Consider the following 21,563-nt stretch of genomic DNA (forward strand, 5'->3'; position numbering starts at 1 on the left):
TTTTCTAGCTCAAAATACTGCAAGGATGGTTAATTTCACCAGCTGCTGGATGACTATTGATTACTTAGGTGTTGCATAGCATCTGAGTTGAGTTTTTCCTGCTTTGTGGGAGGCTGACTAGTTGTGGATGGACTGGAGGAATAGCGAAAGTGAACGTCTTCATATTTTAACAGCTGTTATTTTACACCACAAACCACAAAAATGTATTTTCACCACATGGGATCTTCATACATGTGTCCTCTAATGTAGCTGATCTGCAGCTATGCACAGCTGTCCACGCACACGTCAGCCAAATTAAGACTTCAGATTTCTATCGCCTCAAAATAGATGCGAGCAGCAGCATAGAGCCTATTCTGTACTCAAGTGTATCTGTGTATGAAGCGAGTTAAAGAACAGGATGAACGGCAAAGCACTTATTTTTCTTTTATTAAAACAATATCATATAAAATCAATAGACTTTTTCACACAACCAATTCATTCTAAATAACCACTCCGTATCCACATTCACATCCTGCTATCACAAACCCCTGACAGATAATGAAGGCACTCCACGTTCTGTTCTACTGTTTGGTTCTCGGTCAAGCCTTAAGGCTGTTGTTTCAGTTACTACGATGTACGCATGCAGCTACTGTACGTCCGACCACAGATCAGTTGGATTTGGCTTTTTAGACGTTACCATACTGGTCCCACAGGCTGCTGTGATGGAGCAGCTACATAATGCTAAAGTTGAGGAGAAACTTGCAGATAGAGTTCAGTGTCCCTGCTGTGACATCCTCAGGATCTGGAGAAGCAAACGCTGCACCTCTTCATCCATACGACCCTGTGGGAGGGGAAGAAGACAGAAAATTATGTCTCCGTATTGTAATTCTTGTACGAGCACAGGTAGAATAGCCATAACGAGTGCTGGATGTAATTATGTGCTGTAAATGTAAATTTTAGTACTTGTAATTCCATTTTTGCTACATGATATTATTACTCAGCAAAATATCAAAGGAAAATATTCCACTTTTTACTCTTTTGTGCTTATTTGACAGTTTTAGATATGAGCTACTTTGCATTAACTGCATATGAAATACATAAGCTTATACTTGATAGAGACTTCTTTCAAGGTGTGAAAACTGGATAAGTTGCCTTGCACACTCCACCACATTTCATATTCTGTCAAGCAATGAGGCAATAATGAAATGGAAATTCTTTTTATACTCATTTGCATGTTAGAAAAATAGGAATGTCCTGTGACAACCCATGCACAGCTCAATTTTTCACTGGCCTGCCACACTGACCAACGCTAAATGTACCAGAAAAGAGAAATTAGCCATTAACTAGCCATTAGAACAGCCTGAATCATTTTAGAAATAATGAAACCTGCCAAAAGCATCAAAGTAAGCAACTTAGCAAGCAAGTTTTCAGAAGTTCACACAACCATCTAAACCTTGGTGAAATATGATAAAACTGAGCAAGGCTGAGTCGAGCCACTTTTCTCTGCACGCTCCTGAAATTTCATCCACTTTGTCTGGTAAGAGGAGATGGTGGACAGATCTTCACTGTCTGCATCTCAAAGGGGGGCAAATTCAAAACAGCCAGTGCCATTCACAGTCCAGACTCTTGGCTGTTGTTTTAGAAAATGCACCCACTGAGCAGATCCATGTTCCAAAACTCACAAAACAGTCGAGACAAAAGTGTCGGTAGGCGGTCTACTTCTGCACAAATTGCTGTGGTGTGACTTGGAGCTAATAACAAAACTGATTAAGATGTGGAAGCAAACGGATATAGAGCATACACATGTTGAAATCCTCAACAAAATGTCATTTTTACTTGTAATGTTTGTTTATGTGTGCACTCAACTGACCTGTACAGCTGCCAGTAAATGAGAGCGGTATACAGCCACCACTTGCTTGTGCTTTCTCTCCCAATCCTGCAAAAAAAAAACAGAATATTTCACTATCATGTGGAGATCCAGAGTGGATATCAGTTGGTCATTTTCAAACATATACACTGATAAAAGCTTTAACGTACATCCCTAATGTGAATTCTTTCCTCACCTGGAGCTGCTGGGTGAGTATTCCGATCCTGTTCTGCAGAGCCACTTGCTGTCCGGGGTTTCCATGATGGGCGGGTGAAGAGGAGGAGGAGGAGGAGGAGGTGATGCCGAGAGGAGGTGAGAGAGCCCCCAGGGCCTCCTTTAGCCGGAACACCTCCTTTGACAGCTCCGTTATCTGCACACATACATCCAACACATCAGCTTGCAGATCTTTTTCTCCCACAGAAGCAGTTTGAGCTGCTGTCTCAATTCCTCACCTTGCGATCCTTCTCCTTGACCAGGCCCTGGGACTCCTGGATGCCCTTGTGGAGCTCCTGGATGTGGCTGGACTGGGCCTGAAGTTCAGTGAGCTGCTGCTGCACCGTGGCCAGCTGGGACTCCGCGACCTGCCGCTCGCTCTTGTTAAAGAGCGCCTCCCTCTGCACCTGGAACACCTAGACCGGTAAAACCACCAGTGGCATCCTGTCACTAAAAACACGCTGTCTATCCTCAGTTAAGATACTTTCTACTTGTGTGGAATTAGAGGCTCTCCAAGGTGTCGAGTTAAAGAATTAAAATAGACAGATTCATGCAAACAGAAACACACATCTGGGGGGAAAAGGAAAGTCCTGCATTCATTTTGATTCAACTGGTGCCTTGATTCGATCTTTTCTAGTCAAATATATAAGCAGCATTCTGGTATAGCATTTATGGAGATGTCCAGTTTTCTATGTTTGCTTCTATTACCTCTTGGGAAGGTTCCTCAGCTACTTAATTTGCATTTCAATGTCATGTTTCATGCTATACATTATCATGCTTCCTGATTTAGTGAAAGCACCAAACATTAACGAATAAATGTAAATCTTATATCTTTATCAAAATAGTTGCTGTTGCCCCTGTATAACAATGCTACCTCCACTACCAGTGTGTATGTAAGCACACATTAAATCTCAAATGTTGTCAGGTCCAAAAAGGCCACGTTTTGCAATAAAAAATACTCACTCTCTATGTGAACAGGAGGCCCTTTATTAGCTATTGTGTTTGCTGCTGCTTCGGAGAGACAATCATCCAGTTTATAGAGTATATATATCTGAATGCCACTTCACAGGCTGAAGGAAAATTACATTTTAAAGCAATCTGGAGGCTACAGTGCACATGCAACAGTACTTCAGCCCATCAGTAAGCACATATACAGAGGGATCACTGAAACAGAAGGAGGTACTGAAGAGGGGAAGTGCATATGAATAATGTAGAAGCAGGAAAGAGGCCTTCATGGAACAGAGCTCACTTTGTGGTAGACACAATAACATCTAATTTGGCTTTAGATGACATTAGAAAGGACTGAAGACAGACACAATAACACACACGAGTGTGTACACACACACCTCAGTGCAGGTCTTCTCATGTTTGCGGGTGAGATCATTGAATCGGGCCGTGATGGCGTTGATCTCGGCCTGCAGGGAGAGCCGCAGGGCCTCGTGGTCCTCCTTAGAGATCAGACCTTGTTCTGCAGCCTTCTGGGATTTCAGCTCCCTCAGCTCCATCTCTTTCTCTGTCACAGCGTCCTGGGCTGCAGCTGCACTGCTCTCACTGGCCTGCAGGGAGCGCTGGAGCTCCGCCTGGGAGCAAAAAGCACAGATTAAGTGATGGATTATAACACTCCGTGCAGTGGCCATTTAAAAGTTTATAGCAAATTCAAAAACTAGACTCCTAAGTGAGACTGAAACATGATGACAGCTATATTTACATGATTTTCTATTTGCATGTTTTCACACACAGTAATGTAGTACCGCATGTATACTTATGCTGATCCCATATGATGTATACTCTTTTGTTCATCAAAAGTGTTTCATACTAAAAATGACTATTACAAGTGTTCTTGAGAAAACATCCTAAAATCAATTCGAGTGGAACTTCTTGAGTTTGCTAGAATCCCTCTAGAATCCTTATCAGATCTAAAAGCAATGAGAAACAACCTTAAAAATAAATTCAAGTACTTCTCAGAACATTCATATGCCAGTACGCACATCTTTATGACAGAAGTTGTTTCGAATGTTCACACAGTCTGCAAAAAGTTCTCCTACTAAAGCAATTTCAATGCAAGTGCAGGGGAACCACAGTTCTACTTAGCTGCAAAAATCACCTTCAAAGCTAAAATGAGGATTCAACCATCTGTGTTTGGCAAATTCAGTCTTTTTAGCTCAAAATTTCCTCTCTGTGACACCGAAGGGGTGATGGTTTTGTAGTAACAAGCATGTCCCAGCTCAGTAAAGAATCACTGAATATGGAAACACAATAAAAATTTCAGACAGAAAACATCATCATTACTGAGATTAACGCCAGATAAACTTTAGTATATGTTATATATAAATGCAAACACCCACATTTCTCATACTGAACTTGCTTTTGTAACTCAGGTAGATAACCTCAGGTTATTAATAATGTGTTTTAGCAAGTATTTTGAGTTAGTCCCTTTAATTGCCTTTTCTCTTAGGAGACTTCGTACCTCAAATTGGTCCCCAGGTGGCAGTAGAAGGCCATTATTGTCCCTAAGATTGAATTTCATAGGTTTGTTTAGTACACGAAAAGTGCTAGGGGTAGCCATCTTACCGAAATACGCCATCTTTTCTTTCTATGCTATGCTCGAGCTAGAGCTGGATTTACTTAAAAACCAAACGATAAATGAGGTATTTTGACACTGAAGTTAACCGCAGAAGTTACCGAAGTAGATAAGAATCATCAGACGTATTTGAACCAAATAGAAATCGACATTCTGGTGAGTAATGGGTGTTTTTCAAGGTTTTACCGTGGCATGCTAACGCTAGCAAAGTGAAGCTAAAAACGGGAAACATGAGCCCCTTAGTCTGTCTAAAAAACAAAAAAGACAGTCGGGATAACTTTGATTGGAGTGAAACGGTTTTCCATTGATGTATGTGTTTACTGAGCTGTATGTTGTTGCTACTTGAGTAATTTACTGTGTAAATGAAGGGTCGCCACTCAGCGCTGGCTAGTTAGATGCTGCATGTGTTCAAATACTAGAGTACGTTTCATGCAGCTAGACTGTGAGTTTCTGAGTGCTATGTTAAACTGTATAATGTGTTGCATTATCGGCTGTAGGCTGAGGGAACGATTTATTTACATTCAAAGGGTTATATTGTTCATCTATGATATGTTGTATTGTTGTGTGTACAGCCAAGTGTGTTGTGTGTTATGAGCCAAGAAAGAACTGGCAGAATGGCAACTTATTGGACACTTGTTATGGATTGCATGAGTAATTGCCCTGCACATCTGTGTAGGCTGGTTTTTCTTTTGAGCATTCTCTTCAGCGGGACTTTGATCTTCAGCCATCTGCCACTGTGTTGCTATCCATCCACGTCCATATCTCCATCTCCATCACGCAGGGATCTGCCATCACTTCAGACCCTCTCGGCGGACATTCATTATAAGGGGGCTGTAGGATTTTCTTGAGTGAACTCGACTTTTGTTTTGTTGCCCAAGGGTTTGGGTTTGATTTGCCTGGCCGACCAGTTGTGGGTGAAAGAAGACATTTTTATTGTCAAGTCAAACTGGAAGGAGCTGAAAACTCACAAAGAAGCATTTACACACAGGTGCTATGGGTGCTACACTCAGCTGGGGCGGAACCAATCTGCGGCTGCAGGTTTGCCACCTGCGGCATAAAAGGGGACACGCGTAGCACTGAGAAGGAACTGAGAATGAATGACCGCATTTTAAAAAAAAACGCTGTCAAGATCTGCGGAAAACTGTGCAGGACTGCTTTCATCTACAAAATCCGGGTTGCAGCCGGTAAGAGCAGAATTATGAAGGCTCTAAAAGACTGTTTAAACTGCCGATGTGTTAGCATTAGCCACAGAGATCGGCGTCAGCTACCAGCAGCTTACTGTCAACTTCCTTATGTCTGTATGCCAATAATTGCCGTGTGTTTTGTAATTGTTCAGTTGAACATAACATTGCAGGCTAATTGGTGCTAATTAGAGGGTTTCCAGCTAAGACCAGTTAATTCATGTAATGGTGGGTTTGTACTATCCACTTTATTGATTTATTTATTTGATCTGGAAAGGATTGCACTTTAAAAGTCACTTTATGCACTTCAAATAATTTTTAAAATATGAATTAAAAAGTTTAAAATGGTTAAAACATTTTGATAAAAATGCTCAGTAATTTGTTAAAATGTGATTTAAAATCAACTCTTTAAAATGCAGATAAATTCATGTGTGGTACAGGATTGGGTTGAATATTGCTCATGCCATGGTTTGTCGCTTCAGTTTATGTTGTGTTGAGGTTGACAAACATAAATTGAGTGGAGTAGCATTTGCCAATGTGGTGAAAATGTACATAAGGAATGGTTACTATTTGCTGAATGCAGTAATGTGAACATTGTTCTTTTGCATTTTGTTTAAAGGTTTTTCACCTTAACCTATCAACTAAATGTATTAACTTATGGAAGTTATCACCTCTGTATCCCATGAATTTGTGACCACTGCAAAATAGAAGAGGAAAAGAAAGAAAGCAACGGTCTGATTCATGAGTGGAGTCCTGCTCAAACCCTGGGTACATGAAACATCCCGTCATTGAAAGTGTGAGGACACTTGACATTTATCTTTGAAACTGTTGGGACTCAATTGTGGTTTTTGTGAACTGTCACTACATAAAATGTTTTGGTCATTTCAACATTCATGAGCTCAACGTTGTATGTGGGTTCAATACATTTTTTTCACGAAAAAATTACAATCTGTCGTCATTGTGTGGTTTTGGGGTGACTGTATTTCTAACAAAACTCCCTCCTGAACCTTACACTTTATAGGAGGAATCTTTTCAGACATTGTTCAAAAATATGTTGAAAAATTTTCTTTTAGGACAAGAATTGGCAAAAAAAAAAAAAAAGACTCTTTCACAGCCAAGTGAAAACAGATTTCTATAAGCAACATCAATTAAATTAAAATGCAAAGAAAGCAACTGCATAACTATTCACCCCTTTAAAATAACTTTATTGGTTCAAGACCGGTGTAACCATTTGGTTCTAGAAGTCACATAATTTGTGTGATTGGAGATTATCTGAGTACAGTGAATGTGTCTCAAGTGACTGTAGTGTAAAGACACCTGTATGTGGGAGGTCCAGTCACTGGATTTAACTACATCATGAAGAAAAAATAACACTCTAAGCAACTCAGTGAAAAGGATACTGAATAAGAGAAAACTTCCAAGGGGGAATGTTTTGGATTGGCTGAGTCAGAGCCCAGACCTCAGTCTAACTGAGAATTTGCTGAACTTCAAAAGAGCTGTTCATTCACATGTCCTGTGCAAACCTTACAGAGCTTGAGCATTTTTGTAAAGAATGATGTGGTAAAATTGCAGCATCCAGATGTGCAAACCTGATTGAGACTGTGTTTTTAATTAATTGACATTACTTTGTAGAATTCTGTTTTCACTTTGACATAAAAGAACCTTTTTTTTTTCTTTTTTTTTTGCTAATTTTCATTAAAAAAAAGACAAATTACATGGGCCATAATTCAACATTGAAAAGCAATTAAAGAGGAAAAGTCCAAGGGGGTTGAAAACTACTATTTTTCCAGTCCCTACTGACCTTGACCTTCTCGTGCTCCTCTTTGGGAACGGCGTCCTGCATGGCCTCAAGTTTGGCCTCCAGTGCAGCCGCCTGCTCCTCAGCTTGGCTCCTGAGGTTCTTCTCCTCCTGGAGCTCCTGCAGCGTCTGAGCCAGCTGTTCCGACACTGCAGACAGCGCCTCCTTGTGTTTGGAAAGCGGCACTGAATCTTTCCGCTGCAGGGCGTCCTGAGCTCGGCCTTCTCGCTCGGCGCAAAGACAGTCCAGAGCCTGAGCTGCTTCCTGCCTGGCGACCTCCAGCTCTTCTCTCACCGCTGCCAAGGTGCGCCTGGAATGGTCTGATTGGACAGATGCATGATCATTCACAAAATTCTTTAAAAATGCAAGATATTACCAAGTAAATACAATGATTTTCAGTTCAGCAAAAAAACCTAACTGTGCGCACCTGATACGACTGAACGCTCTGAGCTTTCTGAGTGCTCTTCCTCCTCCTCTTCCTCCTCCTCCTCATCTCCACGTGGAGGAGGTCGGAGCCTCTCCAGCTCCAGGAGGGCATCGTTAAGCCTCCTGGCCACATCTGCCCTCTCCCTGGCCAGCTGCTCACACTGCAGCCCCAGAGTCAGCTGCACCTCCTCCAGCTCTGATCGGGGAACACACTTCCTCAGCTCCCCCTCCAGCTCGCCCAAACGCTCCTGAAGGCGACGAACTTTATTCCCATCTCCTCCCGCTCCTCCCTCGTTCCCAGATGTCCGGCTTTCTGCCAGGGCTGCCTCCAACTCTGTGACTTTATCACGCAGGCCCTTTACCGTCTCTCCACTTTCTGTCTCCTGTCCCTCTTTCGTGGACTCCTTCTGGGATAGAGCAGCCTGGAGTTCTTCTACTTTCTCCGTCAGCTGTTTGATTGTGTCACTCACTGGGTCACTCTGACCCCCAGCCTCGCCCTGCCTCTTAGCAAGCTCCTCCTCTAACTCCGTCACTCTGGCTCTCAGCTGCTGCGCCTCCTGGCTCGGACCGCCGTCTGAAGCCCCTGCACCTGCTGTGGGAATATCTCCTTCAGTGCACTCCACAGAAAGCACCCCGAGGCGCATCTGCTCCCTCAGCTCCTCCAGCTCAGACTGGGAAGAGGCCAACTGCTCCTCCAGCCCACGCAGCTTCTCCTTAAGAGCTTCTGTGCTCTCTTCATCTCCTTCCTTCTCATCACCACTGCCAAAACAAGACAAGCATTATCAGCTGTTAAGGCAAAGCTATCGTTGTCTTTTAAAAGAGCACTAAGCGATTTTATGTGGTTTACTCTATTTTTGTTTAAGACTGATGAGCTCATGGTTTTTTTTCTAGTTAATTTTACTTCATATTGTCAGCCCTTTTTTTTTAATCTGTTATGTGGTTTGAGAGTGTGGTGAAATTGCGTACCACTGTGGTGCACTGCTGCTGACTTTAGGATAAATTACCCCTCGGTAAAGATCACTTTGAACCGTGATCTCTTAAAGTGCAACAGATCATGTGATTATACAATAAACATCATAAAGTGAAGTAAACATGCTTAGCTTCTACTTTCCCTGTAGATTAAAGGATGGTGTCTTCACTCAGTGATCAAAATTTATTCTATAAAATGTCAGAAAATGCTGGAAAATCACAGCTGGAAATTGATATTCTTATCACTTTTGCTTAATAAATAGATCGTGAAAGTTATTTATAAATTATTACAATGGATTAAAAGTAGTTCAAACAAATAAATCAAGTGATCATTTTCAGTAGTTTAGTATTCTGCTTAACACAAGAACAGTGTATTCTTGCATGCACTGCTGTCAAAATGCAATTTGTACAACTTTAATTTTGTTGCTTTCGTTTATGAAAGACACTAAACATGATGCAATAGTGGTTAAAAACCAAACAAAACCATGATGTCGTGAGCAAGAACTTTTACCCACAATCTTTGTCTGCCTCCATCATGCTGCAGGAAATTTTTCTAAATGCTCAGCACGTTTAAAAATGGCCCCAATAGAGGCCCCATGCACGCTTTGCTGAGGTTGCCAGAATGATATTAGCAAAGGTGTGCACATCTCAAGTTAGACAGGATCAAGTGAATGTGAAGTGCGATGCGGTTGTCACTTCAGTTTTTCAGTGGCGACTCATAAATGAATCAATCTTACTGTGTTTCTGCCACACTGGAGGCGTCGTCTGAAGCCTGGGCCTGAGAGAGACGCTCCTGAAGGGCTTCAAACTCCTTCCTCAGGGTCTCATACTGAACGATGGGGACAAAGTCTGAAGTGGAGGTCTGCATGTCCGTGTCATCTTTCTCAAACATCTCCAGCATCTGTACACAGCAGAGATTAGATTATATCACCTTATGGAAGTGAACAGCTTTCAGTTACACACGGTGCTGTTTGTCAGTAAACTCTGCAAGCTAAATTGCACGGAGCTTTCAGATAGCATCATCAGAGTACACTAAATATTTAGATTAGAGTAAGTAGTATTTTGGAAAATCCTGATCAAGTTCATTTGATTATTATTTAATATTTCCCAAATCCGAATGCCAATCTAATCTCTTTTTTCTAGACAATACACACTTCAAGTGTTGTCGCTTAGATGTAGTGCCTCGTTGTGAGCCTAGGTGGAGCCTCTTGCATTTAACAGTTATTTTCAACACGGTCTCACGGGGATTCGTGAAACTGTTACGTAAATTTTTTGTTTCTTTTTCGTGCGCACCAACACGATTTCGTCATGTTTTTCGTGCCGCTCACCACGAAATGTTTTTTGTGTTGCTCACAACGAAACCCGCTGTGGTAATCACAGCTGAAAGTGGTTTATACCGGCGGATTCATGACGATCTAAGCTGTCCATCGGCGTATACTGCTTGTGTGATCGCATTTGCGGCCGCCGGCCGCCGGACATTCTTGAAATTCCTATGCAAATTGGTAAGTGTACCACCGGCTTATGGTTAGGTTATGGTTAGGATTATGGTTAGGGTTATGTTTAGGGACGATGTCATGCAAAATATAGCGTTGGATTCGCCATGGTTTTACATTAAAAATATAATACACACATTCGTTTGAAATACGTTCTGGGTGGCACGAAAAGTCCGCCGTTTAAAATACATTGGTGCGCATTTCGTGGTGAGCGGCACGAAAAACATGACGAAATCGTGTTGGTGCGCACGAAACCGAAACAAAAATTTACGTAACAGTTTCACGAATCCTCGTGAGATCGGGCTGTTATTTTGGCATGTTGGTAGGAGTACATGTGATTTAAGTTTCGTCATAGGTTGTTGCTAGAGGTACGGACCCGTACCCGTAGCCTGTGGACTACGGATACGGCACTTGCCATTTGCCAATCAGATATGTGAGATCTGGTCACGTGACTCCCGGCAGACGCTAGCTGTACGGACCCGTAGCATCGGTACGACAGGTACGGACCCTAAACCTGACCCTAACACTAACCCTAACCTTAACCTTTGCTTACCTTTCAACAGTTTGCAGTGGTTAGCAGCTTCTTGACTCGCGAGACTCGCGTACGGGTCCGTATCTGTCTGGCAAATGGAAAGTGCCGTAGCCTGTGGGCTACGAATACGGACCCGTATCCGTAGACACTACCTTCGTCATACGCCAAAGTCCACAAAGTTCTGTGCAGTTTGCTTTGCAGTCATCTGTGTGCAGCCCAAAATTTGTGGCAGCATGGATTGCATATACAAAAGAAGAACAAACAAGTGCCTTCTGTCTCTTTTGCGATATTACTTTGCTTTGTGTGTACAAGCCGGATTAGGCACAGAAAACACTTTACTATGCACTGTACCATGTAAAACTGTGTATGTAACAATTAAATTTGATTTGATTTCCTTGTTTAGAGGATGGACTGTATGACGAGATTCTTGACCATCCACACCTTTAAAGTTCATCATTAAAAGAGCTGTAACTGTAGCAGGGCTGGACCTGAATATCCGAATATTCGGTCGTGACGGTGGTGTCTGAATATTAATTTTGAGATCCGAATAAAAATTGCTTGGACTGACCCAAATACTGAACTTAGGATCAGGATCAGGACATCCCTAGTAGTAATGCTTGGCTTATATCTTGGTGCATACAATGGACTGCAAGTCTTCGTGACTAAACTAACGGACTCCAGAGAGTTAGTATTTCAGTTCCATTACATGAAGGAAAAATATAGAAAAACTGACCCAAAATGCTTTTAATCTCTAGTAAGAATCAAGCCCCAAAGACACTGGACTGAACAGCTTTTCATCACAACAGCCATCCCTACCCGGCAAAATAGATGTAGCCCCCTCTTCAATTAACTATGAGTTACAGAAACCAGCATTATAAACCACAGAAGAAAAATCTGGTTCTAGTTTGTTTCTGTCCTACATCATGGACACCATATCTCCTTGTCCTCACATCAGATATAAGGATTCTGGCTTCCCTCTCTGGCTCTTTTTTTCACACAGTGGGACAGATGTGAAACTCTTGGCCTGGATCTCTGTTTGTCAGGCCTCCAGTGGTGAATGAAAAACCACACCATTACAGAACCCTTCAAACAAACTTCAGTGCTGAAGAGCAGCGTTTACTTCACCCAGCAGGACCCAGTCAGTGACGAATGTCTACAAAATGCCTCCATGTCTGCATCTGATGCTGCTCTGTTCTATTTATACTTGTGTGCACATAACTGCCACGGTGCATTAGCGTAGCAGAGTGCACCGTCCTGAAGTTTAAGTGGTCATGACTAATGCTTGAGTCAGGGACACTCAACTTCTCTTGAAACAGAATCTTCATGTTCAGCCCAAGAATCATTTAATAATCACTTCACCACCAGTTTATACTAGGGTACTGTGTGTTTGTGTGCTTTAATGTGGCACATATTGGGAACGATAGTATCTTTTGTGCATGTGTTTGAGTAGCTGTTGCGTTATGTGTATTTATGCATTTGTGCTGTTTGGCCTTACCTGCACTTTAAGAACAAGTTCAGAGTTCTGAGAAGCAAGTTCCTCTATTTGTTTACGCAGCTCAGCAACAGTTCCAGGGTCTCCGGGGGTAGCAGCGGGGCCGGCCGACTCTGCGTCCGTTTGAGGAGTGTCCTCATCCTGAGCAGCTCTGGAGCGCTTCGAGAGCAGCTTTTCTAGAGGGAGAAGAAACCACAACAGAAGGAAATCAATCCTAATAATGACTGACACAGGAATGGCCTAGTAATACAGCAGGGACACATGCTTGTAAGTACATGCGTGCGCTCTGCTAAGGCTGGGAAAGTTCATGGATACACAGATCACATACCTGGGAAGTCCAGCATTTCATCCATGTCCTCAGAGTCACTTGCCCCAATACCATGACCGCCCTTTAGCTCCTCCAGCAGCCTGTCCCGCTCTGCCTCGGCCTCCTCTAGACGCTGCTTTAGTTGAGACAGCTAGTGGACAAACACATAGAAAAACTATACATAAAACTTTCGCTTTCTTATCTTTATAAATATACTGTGATATCTAATACAGATGCATACAGTACATGTAGAGTTGTTTTCCACTGTTTGCTTCTTATTGGGAGAGGATGAAGTGATGAACTCAGATATGTTGAGAGGTGCTGATTCTTTCAGTAGGAGGCCAGCGAAGATACTAGACTTCACTCTGTTGTGAGTTATTTGTAGTAAAAGTTTGAATGTTGGATCTTTTGGAAGTGGTTTGTTCCACAGAATTTGATGTGGGTGTGTCTTTTACACAGTTGCATGACTCTGGACATTGCAGTGGGGCCACACAACTTTTTATGGGGAGATGCTTCGGTTTATTGTCGTTTTAAATTACATTTATTAACATTTATGTTTACTCTGTGGTGAAAATGTGCTCTAATTTCATGTAATTGTCAATATTTTACAGTGATCGCTTAGTGTGCTCTACACCGTTTCCTTGTTTGTAAGATCGGTTTGCTTTAGTTAGTCCACCCAACCTTGTGTGCCACATGGACAAAAAAACATTAAAGTGCATTTTGTGAGATCTGTAATTAATCACCTTAATGCCTGGTAGTACTGAGACCTGACTTCTGTGTGCTTGGTTACTTCCCCAAGTGTTTTTGTGATATTCCAGATGCAAAGTGACAAATTAGAATATTAGACTTGTGATTTGACACCCATGGTTCTTGGGTTCTCATTTGCACTTAGGATATTAATAGAATATATGATTAGCTTCTAAACAAAGGTCAATAGCAATACCTCCGTTATAATATAACTACCTCATGTCATTTATTTTTTTTGCTACTGTATCATTACACTCATTCCCTCCTGCACCTTACTGTTATTTTTAGCGTATTTCTTCACATTTTATCGTATTTCTTCACACTGTTTTGCACTGACTGAAGGGCTTTTGCAACTTCGTTGTACTTGTTGCAATGACAAATAAAGTTCTATTCTATTCTTGAAATGAACATGATTTTCACTTTTTTTGGACAATTCTGGCGTTAAACATCAGCACAAACACATTCCTTATTCCTTGATTTGTTTCATGTTTGGCCTGTAGTGTAGGGTTTAATAAATAGTTAAAGGTTTAAATAAAATCAGTGTAAGGAGTAAGGATTTAAGTTTTACACTGCCTGCTGTTCAGTACCTCCTCCAAGGCAGAGAGGGCGCTCTGATGCTGCTGCTCCAAGGCTTTAATCTTCTGCAGCAGGCGGCCTCTCTCCAGACGAAGCCGTCGGATCTCCTCGAACACCTCTTCGTCTTCACCCTTATACACACAACCGTAACAACCGGTTATAAACTGCATTGCATCTAATATGAAGGGAAAACATGCACTGTAACTTAAATGAAGATTTACAGTGCTTACCTGGGCTGATGCCTGGGATTCTGGAGGCTGGGGAGAGGCAGAAGGGGGCTCAGGGGACTGGGCTGGAGGATCTGGACTGGGCCGTGGAGAGGCCGGCAAACCCTGGATCTTCGTAATGAGGAAAAAGTATACAAATTGTAATGACAGGGATAGCTTAGTGTAGCTGATCTCTTGAGAAGCACTGTTGAATCGCCAGAGAGACTAGCATAAATATGGACACCAGTGTAGGATTTTGGCTTGCAAGTGGTACCATAGATTCATGACATTAATCTGAGGTAAATTTATTTGTTACCCTGGCTTTTTCTCATCTAAAACGGCATAACCAAGTTCACAGTTTCAACATTTCTTTATGTTTCAAGTGTAGGTTATATAAGCCGAGGATGTTTTTCATCCACTGAAATGTTCCTTACGGTACCTGAAGAGGAGAGCGTGGCGGTGGAGGAGCTTTCCGTTTGCGGGGGGTGGTTCCCCCTTGGACTGATGAGGCGCCTGAAGGGATTTGAGCTGGCTGCGGTGGGGTTGGGGTGTTGGTGGGTGAGAGGAAGGGGATTGCAAACAAGCAGAGGTCAAGCGCAACTTAAAAAGGAAAATGGAGGAAACTAAGATAAGGCGAAAAGGGTCAGCAACAAAAGGGGAAAGAAAGCCAACAAAAAGAAAGCGGCACACAAAAACAATGACCTCATATTGGAAAACATGCACAATATGATCTGCCGAAGTGAGCCATGATCTCACTGATGGAAGGAGTGATGCAACACGCAGCTATGCAACATTACCTCCTCGCCGGCGCCCTCAGATGCTACGTACGCGTGAGAAAAGAGACAGTAAAACACTTAAACCTCGTTATGCGAGAAGGTTCGGCAAAAAGTCGGCAAGTCATATATCTTGTTGAAAATCCACCAAACTGTCCCAATTACAGAATACAAACTAATGTGGTCAGGCGTCACATGCAAACAGAATCCTCTCCTTCATCACTATCTCCTCAGACCAGCCACACATCTGTTTTTCATATATCAGCAAAGCCTTTGTTGGGAGATAAAAGTAGAGCAAGTCTTTCATTTTTTTAACTCCACTTTATGATCACACCCAGCTGTCCTCCTGATCCACTTCCTCTTATTACAGTTGTTTCCTGGGGGAGCTGAGAGTCAGTCGGGATCTGGGGCAGCACAGCAGCCAACAGGAGCGCCATGCTGCTGCCATGTGTTTTATATAACACTGCCACTTCATGTGAAATAAGTGCTGTCAAGAGCTGTTTCATTCATCATTGAACAGAACTAACAGGGCAGGATTTGTGATCATTTGTTCAGGCAGAGAGGGAATGGTCAAAAGAGCTGCGCTAGTTAGAAAAGGCCTTAAGAGACACTTCTGGGAAAATACTCAGACCTTGTACTGTACCTGGAGGTACTCCGTCCTGCAGCATCTGAATGATGCGCTGGTTGCCTGTGGTGGTGCTGTAGTCGGTCGCTTTGTGTCCAAGTGTATCCACAAGCTGTGTGTTGGCTCCGCCTCTCAGTAGAGCCTCTACAGTCTCAACACTGTCACTCTCACAGGCTAACATCAACGCAGACCTGGGATTCCAAACACAATACTATAACTCGATACCAAAATTGCCAGCAATTTAAAATGAAGCTGAGAGAGATTCTAAAAATGAATGATTATGTACTTGTGTAGGGGTGAGGGGCAAGGTGTGTGTGTGTGTGTGTATACAGATGAGTGACAAATTAAAGGAAGTATCAGTTAGCCTTTATCAATACAGTGGGGGGTTCTGAAAGCTCTGTTATGTTTTAAGAGACAGTTTGGTAGCATGGTTTGGGTCGACTTCTCACCTTTAAAAATCAAATTATTCTAAATGATCCTCTCTATCCTATAATGGAACATTTCCATCCTGATGGGAGTAGTTTGGTCCAGGATGCCCACATCCTTAGGGCACAAGAGGTTGCTGAATGCTGTGATGAAAAGTTTGCTGATGACACCACCATAGCAGGGTTCTCGCCAGGATTTTTTTTCAGCGTAACGGCAGGTCCTTCTGCACGCGCGTGCGCAATAGACGAGAATGTGCATGCGCGCATGCGCAATAGACGGGAACGGGTCAATCGACAGGAAAGTACGGCTGAGGTGGGGAGACATAAATTAACCTAGATAGGCACCCAGTTGATAAAAACAAACGCACATGGCGTTATCTGTCAAAATAACAACGCAGCGGCCCTAATCACAGTGTTAACCCTTCCTGTTCGGCCCCCGACCGTGGTCAGGAAGCCCGGGGTTAACCCCCTTCACTTCATCAGCAGCCATAGAAGCAAAGACACAGGAGCCCAGCCGTATCGAAGAACACTGCAGCCTTTATTGTCTATAAACAGTGGCTGAACCGCACAGTACCGCCAAAGCAGCAACTACACACCTTCTCTCCTCCTCTGACTGCACCGACTGCCTGTCTGTCTCACTCGCTCTCCCCCTCCCTCCCACACACACACACACACACGCTGCTCTCTCTCTCACTCTCATGACGGAGCCAGACACTCTCATAACAACAGCGTAATCTTTGAAATGCGCTGGCGTAGCGGCCCTAATCACAGCGTAATCTTTTAAACTGAGCATAACGTGCCGTTAAGACTGCGTAACGGCCTGTTAGACAGTGTAACGGGCCGTTATGACAGCGTAACGGGCCGTTACACTGAAATGCGCTGGTGAGAACCCTGCATAGTAGGAATAATATCGGACAACAATGAGACCCACTACAGGGAGGAGATCCGGTGTCTGCTGAGATGGTGTTCTGAAAGTGACCTGGGGCCTCATTTATAACCCTAGCCCTGTTTTGTGCGTAAGCAAGCTTTATAAATGAGGCCCCTGGTGCTGAATACCACCAAGACAAATGAGATCATTGTGGACTTCAGGATATCCTGGGAAATGACCCACCCACCTGTCTGCATAAATGGAGTGGAGGTAGAAAGGATGACATCATGTTCCTGGGTCTCCACATAACCAGTGATCTTACACGGACGATCAACACCTCCCATTTAGTGAAATGGGCATTCAATCTGGCCTGGGAACACCTCAGCATCCCCCAGAAGGAGATGGAAATGGGCAAAATGGACATCTTGAATGACCTGCTTAGCCTGTTGCCACTGGGACCTGACCCCAGACAAGCAGAGCAAAAAGGATAGAATTTAACAGGGGGACAGTTCTCTAATAATCCTCTTCAAGGGGGTGCTTAAGGCCAAACTGAAAGCTGCTGCTCCCAGCTGGAAGTCCTGACCTGCATTCCTGTAAATCCCTCCCAACTACTAGAATCTTTGTATGGGAATATTTCCTGCATTCTGACCAAGACTGCTGTGAAACTTATCCTTAACCGTTTTCTTTTTGCTAAGAAGGCTGTCTCATGCCCCCGTCTGCCTCGGCAGGCCTCCTACATGTCTGACACTTTCAGTCATTACATCTGTTATGGTTTCAACAGCTACTAGAAAGAATCCAATGAGACAAACAAAGGACAAACTACTATTAAAGGCATTAGAGGAGATTTAATTTCTTACGACTTTGAACGTAGCATGCGCATGTGCACATACAACCTCTCCCTCACCCCCCTCTAACCTCCCCCCTCTTAACATTTACGAAGAAACGCCCCCCTCCAGAAACTTGCGTAGCACTCGTGAAGTTGTCTTTTACGGCTGGGTCCCCCTGGATCTTTATCTGCCATTATGTAAAAAAAGATGAGCAAAACAAGTCGCCAGCTAACTACGAAGCTATACCAAAGCAACACATACAGAAAACACGTAAGTCCAAGGCGTACGTAATCTACGTAACTAGGCCTGAGCCGGAAGATTTTTGAGTGACAGGAAAGGGAGCAAACCAAACGCCTCGGTCCTAGCGCATTGATTGGCTGATGTTTTTCAGGTCCTGCCATGTCCACAGTTATTTTTTTTAATTTTTTATTCTTTTAGAGACCATACATACAAGTCCACTAAAGGTCAGTATATTCATTTTATGTGAATCAGACAAATTAAACAAAAAAAAAAAACATCCTCCATAATGCCTTTAATGCTGCCTCACCTTCCTTGGTTGTCCTGTATGTTTGCGTTGGCACTTCGACCCATCAGAAAGACGCACAGCTCCACTCTGCTCATCTGGGCTGCTAAGATCAGAGGTGTGGCCCCATCCTAAAAACACATGCAATGATCCAAACATGAAGCAACAATATACACATATACTTGACAAGAGCATCTACAAGTAAAAATAACAGGAGAGTCTCTGATCAACAACACCAGTGAATATATTGCAACTACACTCTTTAAACTTACACTGTCCTGGACGTCAAGGTTGGCTTTAAAGTCCCACAGAGTTTCAGTGCAGGACAAGCAGCCACTGACCGCTGGGGGTATAATCAGAATTACAACTATCAAAGATTTACATAGATACATTATGTTTATATAATGAAATTCAACCTAATTTCTAAATTTCTTGTTGCAGTTAGAGAAAATGTTTTATTAAACTGAGGTTCAGGGTTCCTCTAATGTTTATACTGTAATAAATGGGATATATGAGGAGAATGTGTTATGCTGATTGCTGTATAACTATATTAAATTGTGCCATGTAACTGTTACCTGCATGATGAAGTGGCGTCCTCCCAATACTGTCAGTGCTATCTACTGACAATCTCTCCTGTTAGAGGAAACAGAAAAAATTCAATTTGCACTTAGCACAATTTTGAAAATCCTTTTTAATTTCTGATTTACAGAATTCGCTGTGTTTTACCTGTAATAGTCTCTTTAAACACTCTGATTGGCCATTTTTGGCGGCGAGGTGAAGGGCATTGAAGCCTGGAATCGGTCAGTTATGAAGAGACTTTTGTAAACAATCTGTGACACGGGAGGTTCTTGGCTTGCTGGAGAACATATTTTCATTATCAAATGCCTTACCAGCCCCATCAAGGACGTTGACGTCTGCTCCATGAGAGATTATTACCTCCAGACAGTCCAGTCGGCCTCGAGATACACAAAGATGAAAACTGGCAAGAAGGACAAAACATAATGCTAGTCGGTGCAGCTGGGAAACTAATCCTGGTTTATATTTACCTGATTCTGAGGCCAAGTCATGTTGTTAGTTTAGTTTTAGTAATGATTAAAACATGGATCTAGTACAACTATTTCCGTGTGCAAGCTCAACACAGGATTGTTTCTAGTGGTTAAAGGGAAAAATAAAGTTCACAACTTACGCCGACTTGCCCTCAGAATCCAGCTTAGTGGGACAAAGGCCTTTTTTGACAATGAGGGCCGAGACTTTATCCGGTTCATTCTGCTCGACGGCCTGCAGGAGCCTCTCGTCGCTTTTACTCCAGTCCTGACTCTGAAGGGGGCCAAACATGAGAACAGGTCACTACTGGATGAAAAACTAATACCACACTGCAGATCTATTACCAGATAAAACAGCAGATGAGTAAGAAATATAGTTCGTTAGTACGTCTGACATGCTTTTCTTGCCTGCTGATTTAAGAGAGTAATGTTTATCAGTTCTATAAGTTACATAAAAAAGCTCGAGGATACTCTAAACAGAAGAAAAGGGTATTTAGTTTTATTTTCTATTTATTGTAAAGACAGAGAAGATACCTACTGGCAGTGGCAGCAGGCTGAGACAAGGACAGAACCGCTTCATCAGGCTAAACACAGGCTGCTGAGGATCCATTCTGCTAGCACAACTATATAAAGCTACAGTGAACAAAACCCACCACCGTGTGTCCTGCCTGACAGCAACACAGCCAGCTGGCTACCTAGCAATACACACCGACTGCAGGTCATTTAGAGGAATCAACTAAGTTTCTGCAAGACACCCTTCAGAGGTCAGAGCAGCATCGTAATCTGGAGCTACATACCACAGAATCACGCTGTCCTCAAAATCATATCTCCACTGAAACTGAATATCTCCCCACAACATACAGAAACACAGCTGTTCTCTGTCTTCACAGCCTCTTACAGTGCAGCGCTGCCTCTCCGCATCCAAAACAGCATCCTCTCCTCGTCCTGTTCCAGCTGCTAGCAGGGACACAGCAAATCTCTCCACTGCACCTCGCAAAACTGCACCTCCCTCCTGTCCTCGCTGTCCTCCTTTCCTCCAACCTGATAATTTCCCTGCTGCCTTCTTCTTCCTCTATAGAATACTCCCTCCTGTTCTCCACTAGTTTGTTTTTTTTTTTTGGTCAGGTCCTGCACAGTAACCCCCTCCTGGCAGCGTCGCAGATCTCTGCAGCTACAGAGCATAGAGGGCCTGGGGTGATGTGAGGACTCAGCAAAAAGAGGAGGAAAATAAGCTGGATTAAGCTGCACACCGATCGAGTTGTTCTGGACGGTCATTTATGGGGCAGGAGGGGACATAATCAAACACACAAACAGGCTAAAGCTGAAAACAGTTAATGCTGAGCTCTGTTTATTTATCCACTGATGTTGTGATCCCTAAATGTGCAGCTGACTGAATGGGGATATTACGGTTCTTTTTTGTAATGGTGCAAAAAGCATCATGAGGACACATCATGGACCCTGCAGGCCACTTAAAGAGGCTTCCATGAGGTCAAAGGGTTGCCGTTTTATCAGCTTGTATCTGCCCCCCTCTAAAAATGAAAATAAGCATACACTTCACTGCTTTAATTCCCTATATATTGGCTGCTGTGTGCAAAAGTTTGAACTGAAAGTAGCCCCTCGTGACAACAGCAGGAAAGCAGGAATTCTTTGTGTGAGTCCGTGCATGTGTCTGTGTGTGAATAATTGAAGGCTACCTGAGATCTCTGGCTATAGCAGCAGTCTGGAGGCAGCTCTGCTCTCCTGCTGCCGCTCAGTGACACTAAACCCAGTGTGGCCATATATATACAGTACATACACACATAGAAAGCAGTCAGCCTGGGACCTATATAATGACTTAATGCAGAGCAGCTGTCATTGTAGATGAAAATAAAACAACTTGTGGGTGTTTGCTTTGCCTCCTTTAAATACAACCACCTGTACAGCTCAAACAGTGCTTACCTCTGTCTTTTAAACTTTGCTTTCAGACTTTTCATTGTGGTTTGATAGCCGAAGTCTCAACGGGAACACTGCAAAAAACAAGGAGATAAACAAGAAATGCTGTGTTACTGGAATTTGCATGTTAGTCTTTAATGGTTTTAATTCATCCACCCCATGACTCAGTGATCAATTCTG

At 43.0% G+C, this 21,563-nt stretch overlaps 1 protein-coding gene across 3 annotated transcripts; it reads right to left on the reverse strand.

The window, feature by feature from the left end:
• Positions 1-398: 398 nt before the first annotated feature.
• ankrd24 (ankyrin repeat domain 24) lies at positions 399-20,617 on the reverse strand. 3 transcript variants are annotated; one of them, XM_051947076.1, is made up of 21 exons: positions 19,990-20,617; positions 19,595-19,725; positions 19,299-19,387; positions 19,135-19,199; positions 18,984-19,041; positions 18,681-18,751; positions 18,433-18,539; positions 15,772-15,956; positions 15,165-15,187; positions 14,392-14,499; positions 14,173-14,292; positions 12,860-12,989; positions 12,535-12,707; positions 9,752-9,915; positions 8,047-8,804; positions 7,623-7,939; positions 3,406-3,639; positions 2,299-2,466; positions 2,043-2,216; positions 1,850-1,915; positions 399-820 (listed from the first exon to the last, which is right to left on the reverse strand). In XM_051947076.1, exons 1-21 carry the CDS (start codon positions 20,059-20,061, stop codon positions 752-754), a joined length of 3,282 nt encoding a protein of 1,093 aa, XP_051803036.1. In that variant the 5' UTR covers positions 20,062-20,617; the 3' UTR covers positions 399-751. The 3 variants fall into 3 exon arrangements, with proteins under 3 accessions (XP_051803036.1, XP_051803037.1, XP_051803035.1); XM_051947077.1 differs by having other exon boundaries at positions 2,299-2,475; positions 15,784-15,956; positions 19,990-20,616; XM_051947075.1 differs by having other exon boundaries at positions 2,299-2,475; positions 19,990-20,616.
• Positions 20,618-21,563: the final 946 nt, after the last annotated feature.

This window comes from Acanthochromis polyacanthus, chromosome 4, assembly GCF_021347895.1.
Source record: "Acanthochromis polyacanthus isolate Apoly-LR-REF ecotype Palm Island chromosome 4, KAUST_Apoly_ChrSc, whole genome shotgun sequence".
In the NCBI taxonomy this organism is placed as follows: Eukaryota; Metazoa; Chordata; class Actinopteri; family Pomacentridae; genus Acanthochromis; species Acanthochromis polyacanthus.

Excerpts from the sequence above, each read along its gene's own strand:
- ankrd24 (XM_051947075.1), bottom strand. The coding sequence starts at position 20,061 with ATGGATCCTCAGCAGCCTGTGTTTAGCCTGATGAAGCGGTTCTGTCCT. Across the intron at positions 19,726-19,989 it reads TCAGCCTGCTGCCACTGCCA|AGTCAGGACTGGAGTAAAAG; the intron begins GTAGGTATCTTC and ends GGCCCCCTTCAG. Across the intron at positions 19,388-19,594 it reads GATTCTGAGGGCAAGTCGGC|TTTTCATCTTTGTGTATCTC; the intron begins GTAAGTTGTGAA and ends CCTTCTTGCCAG.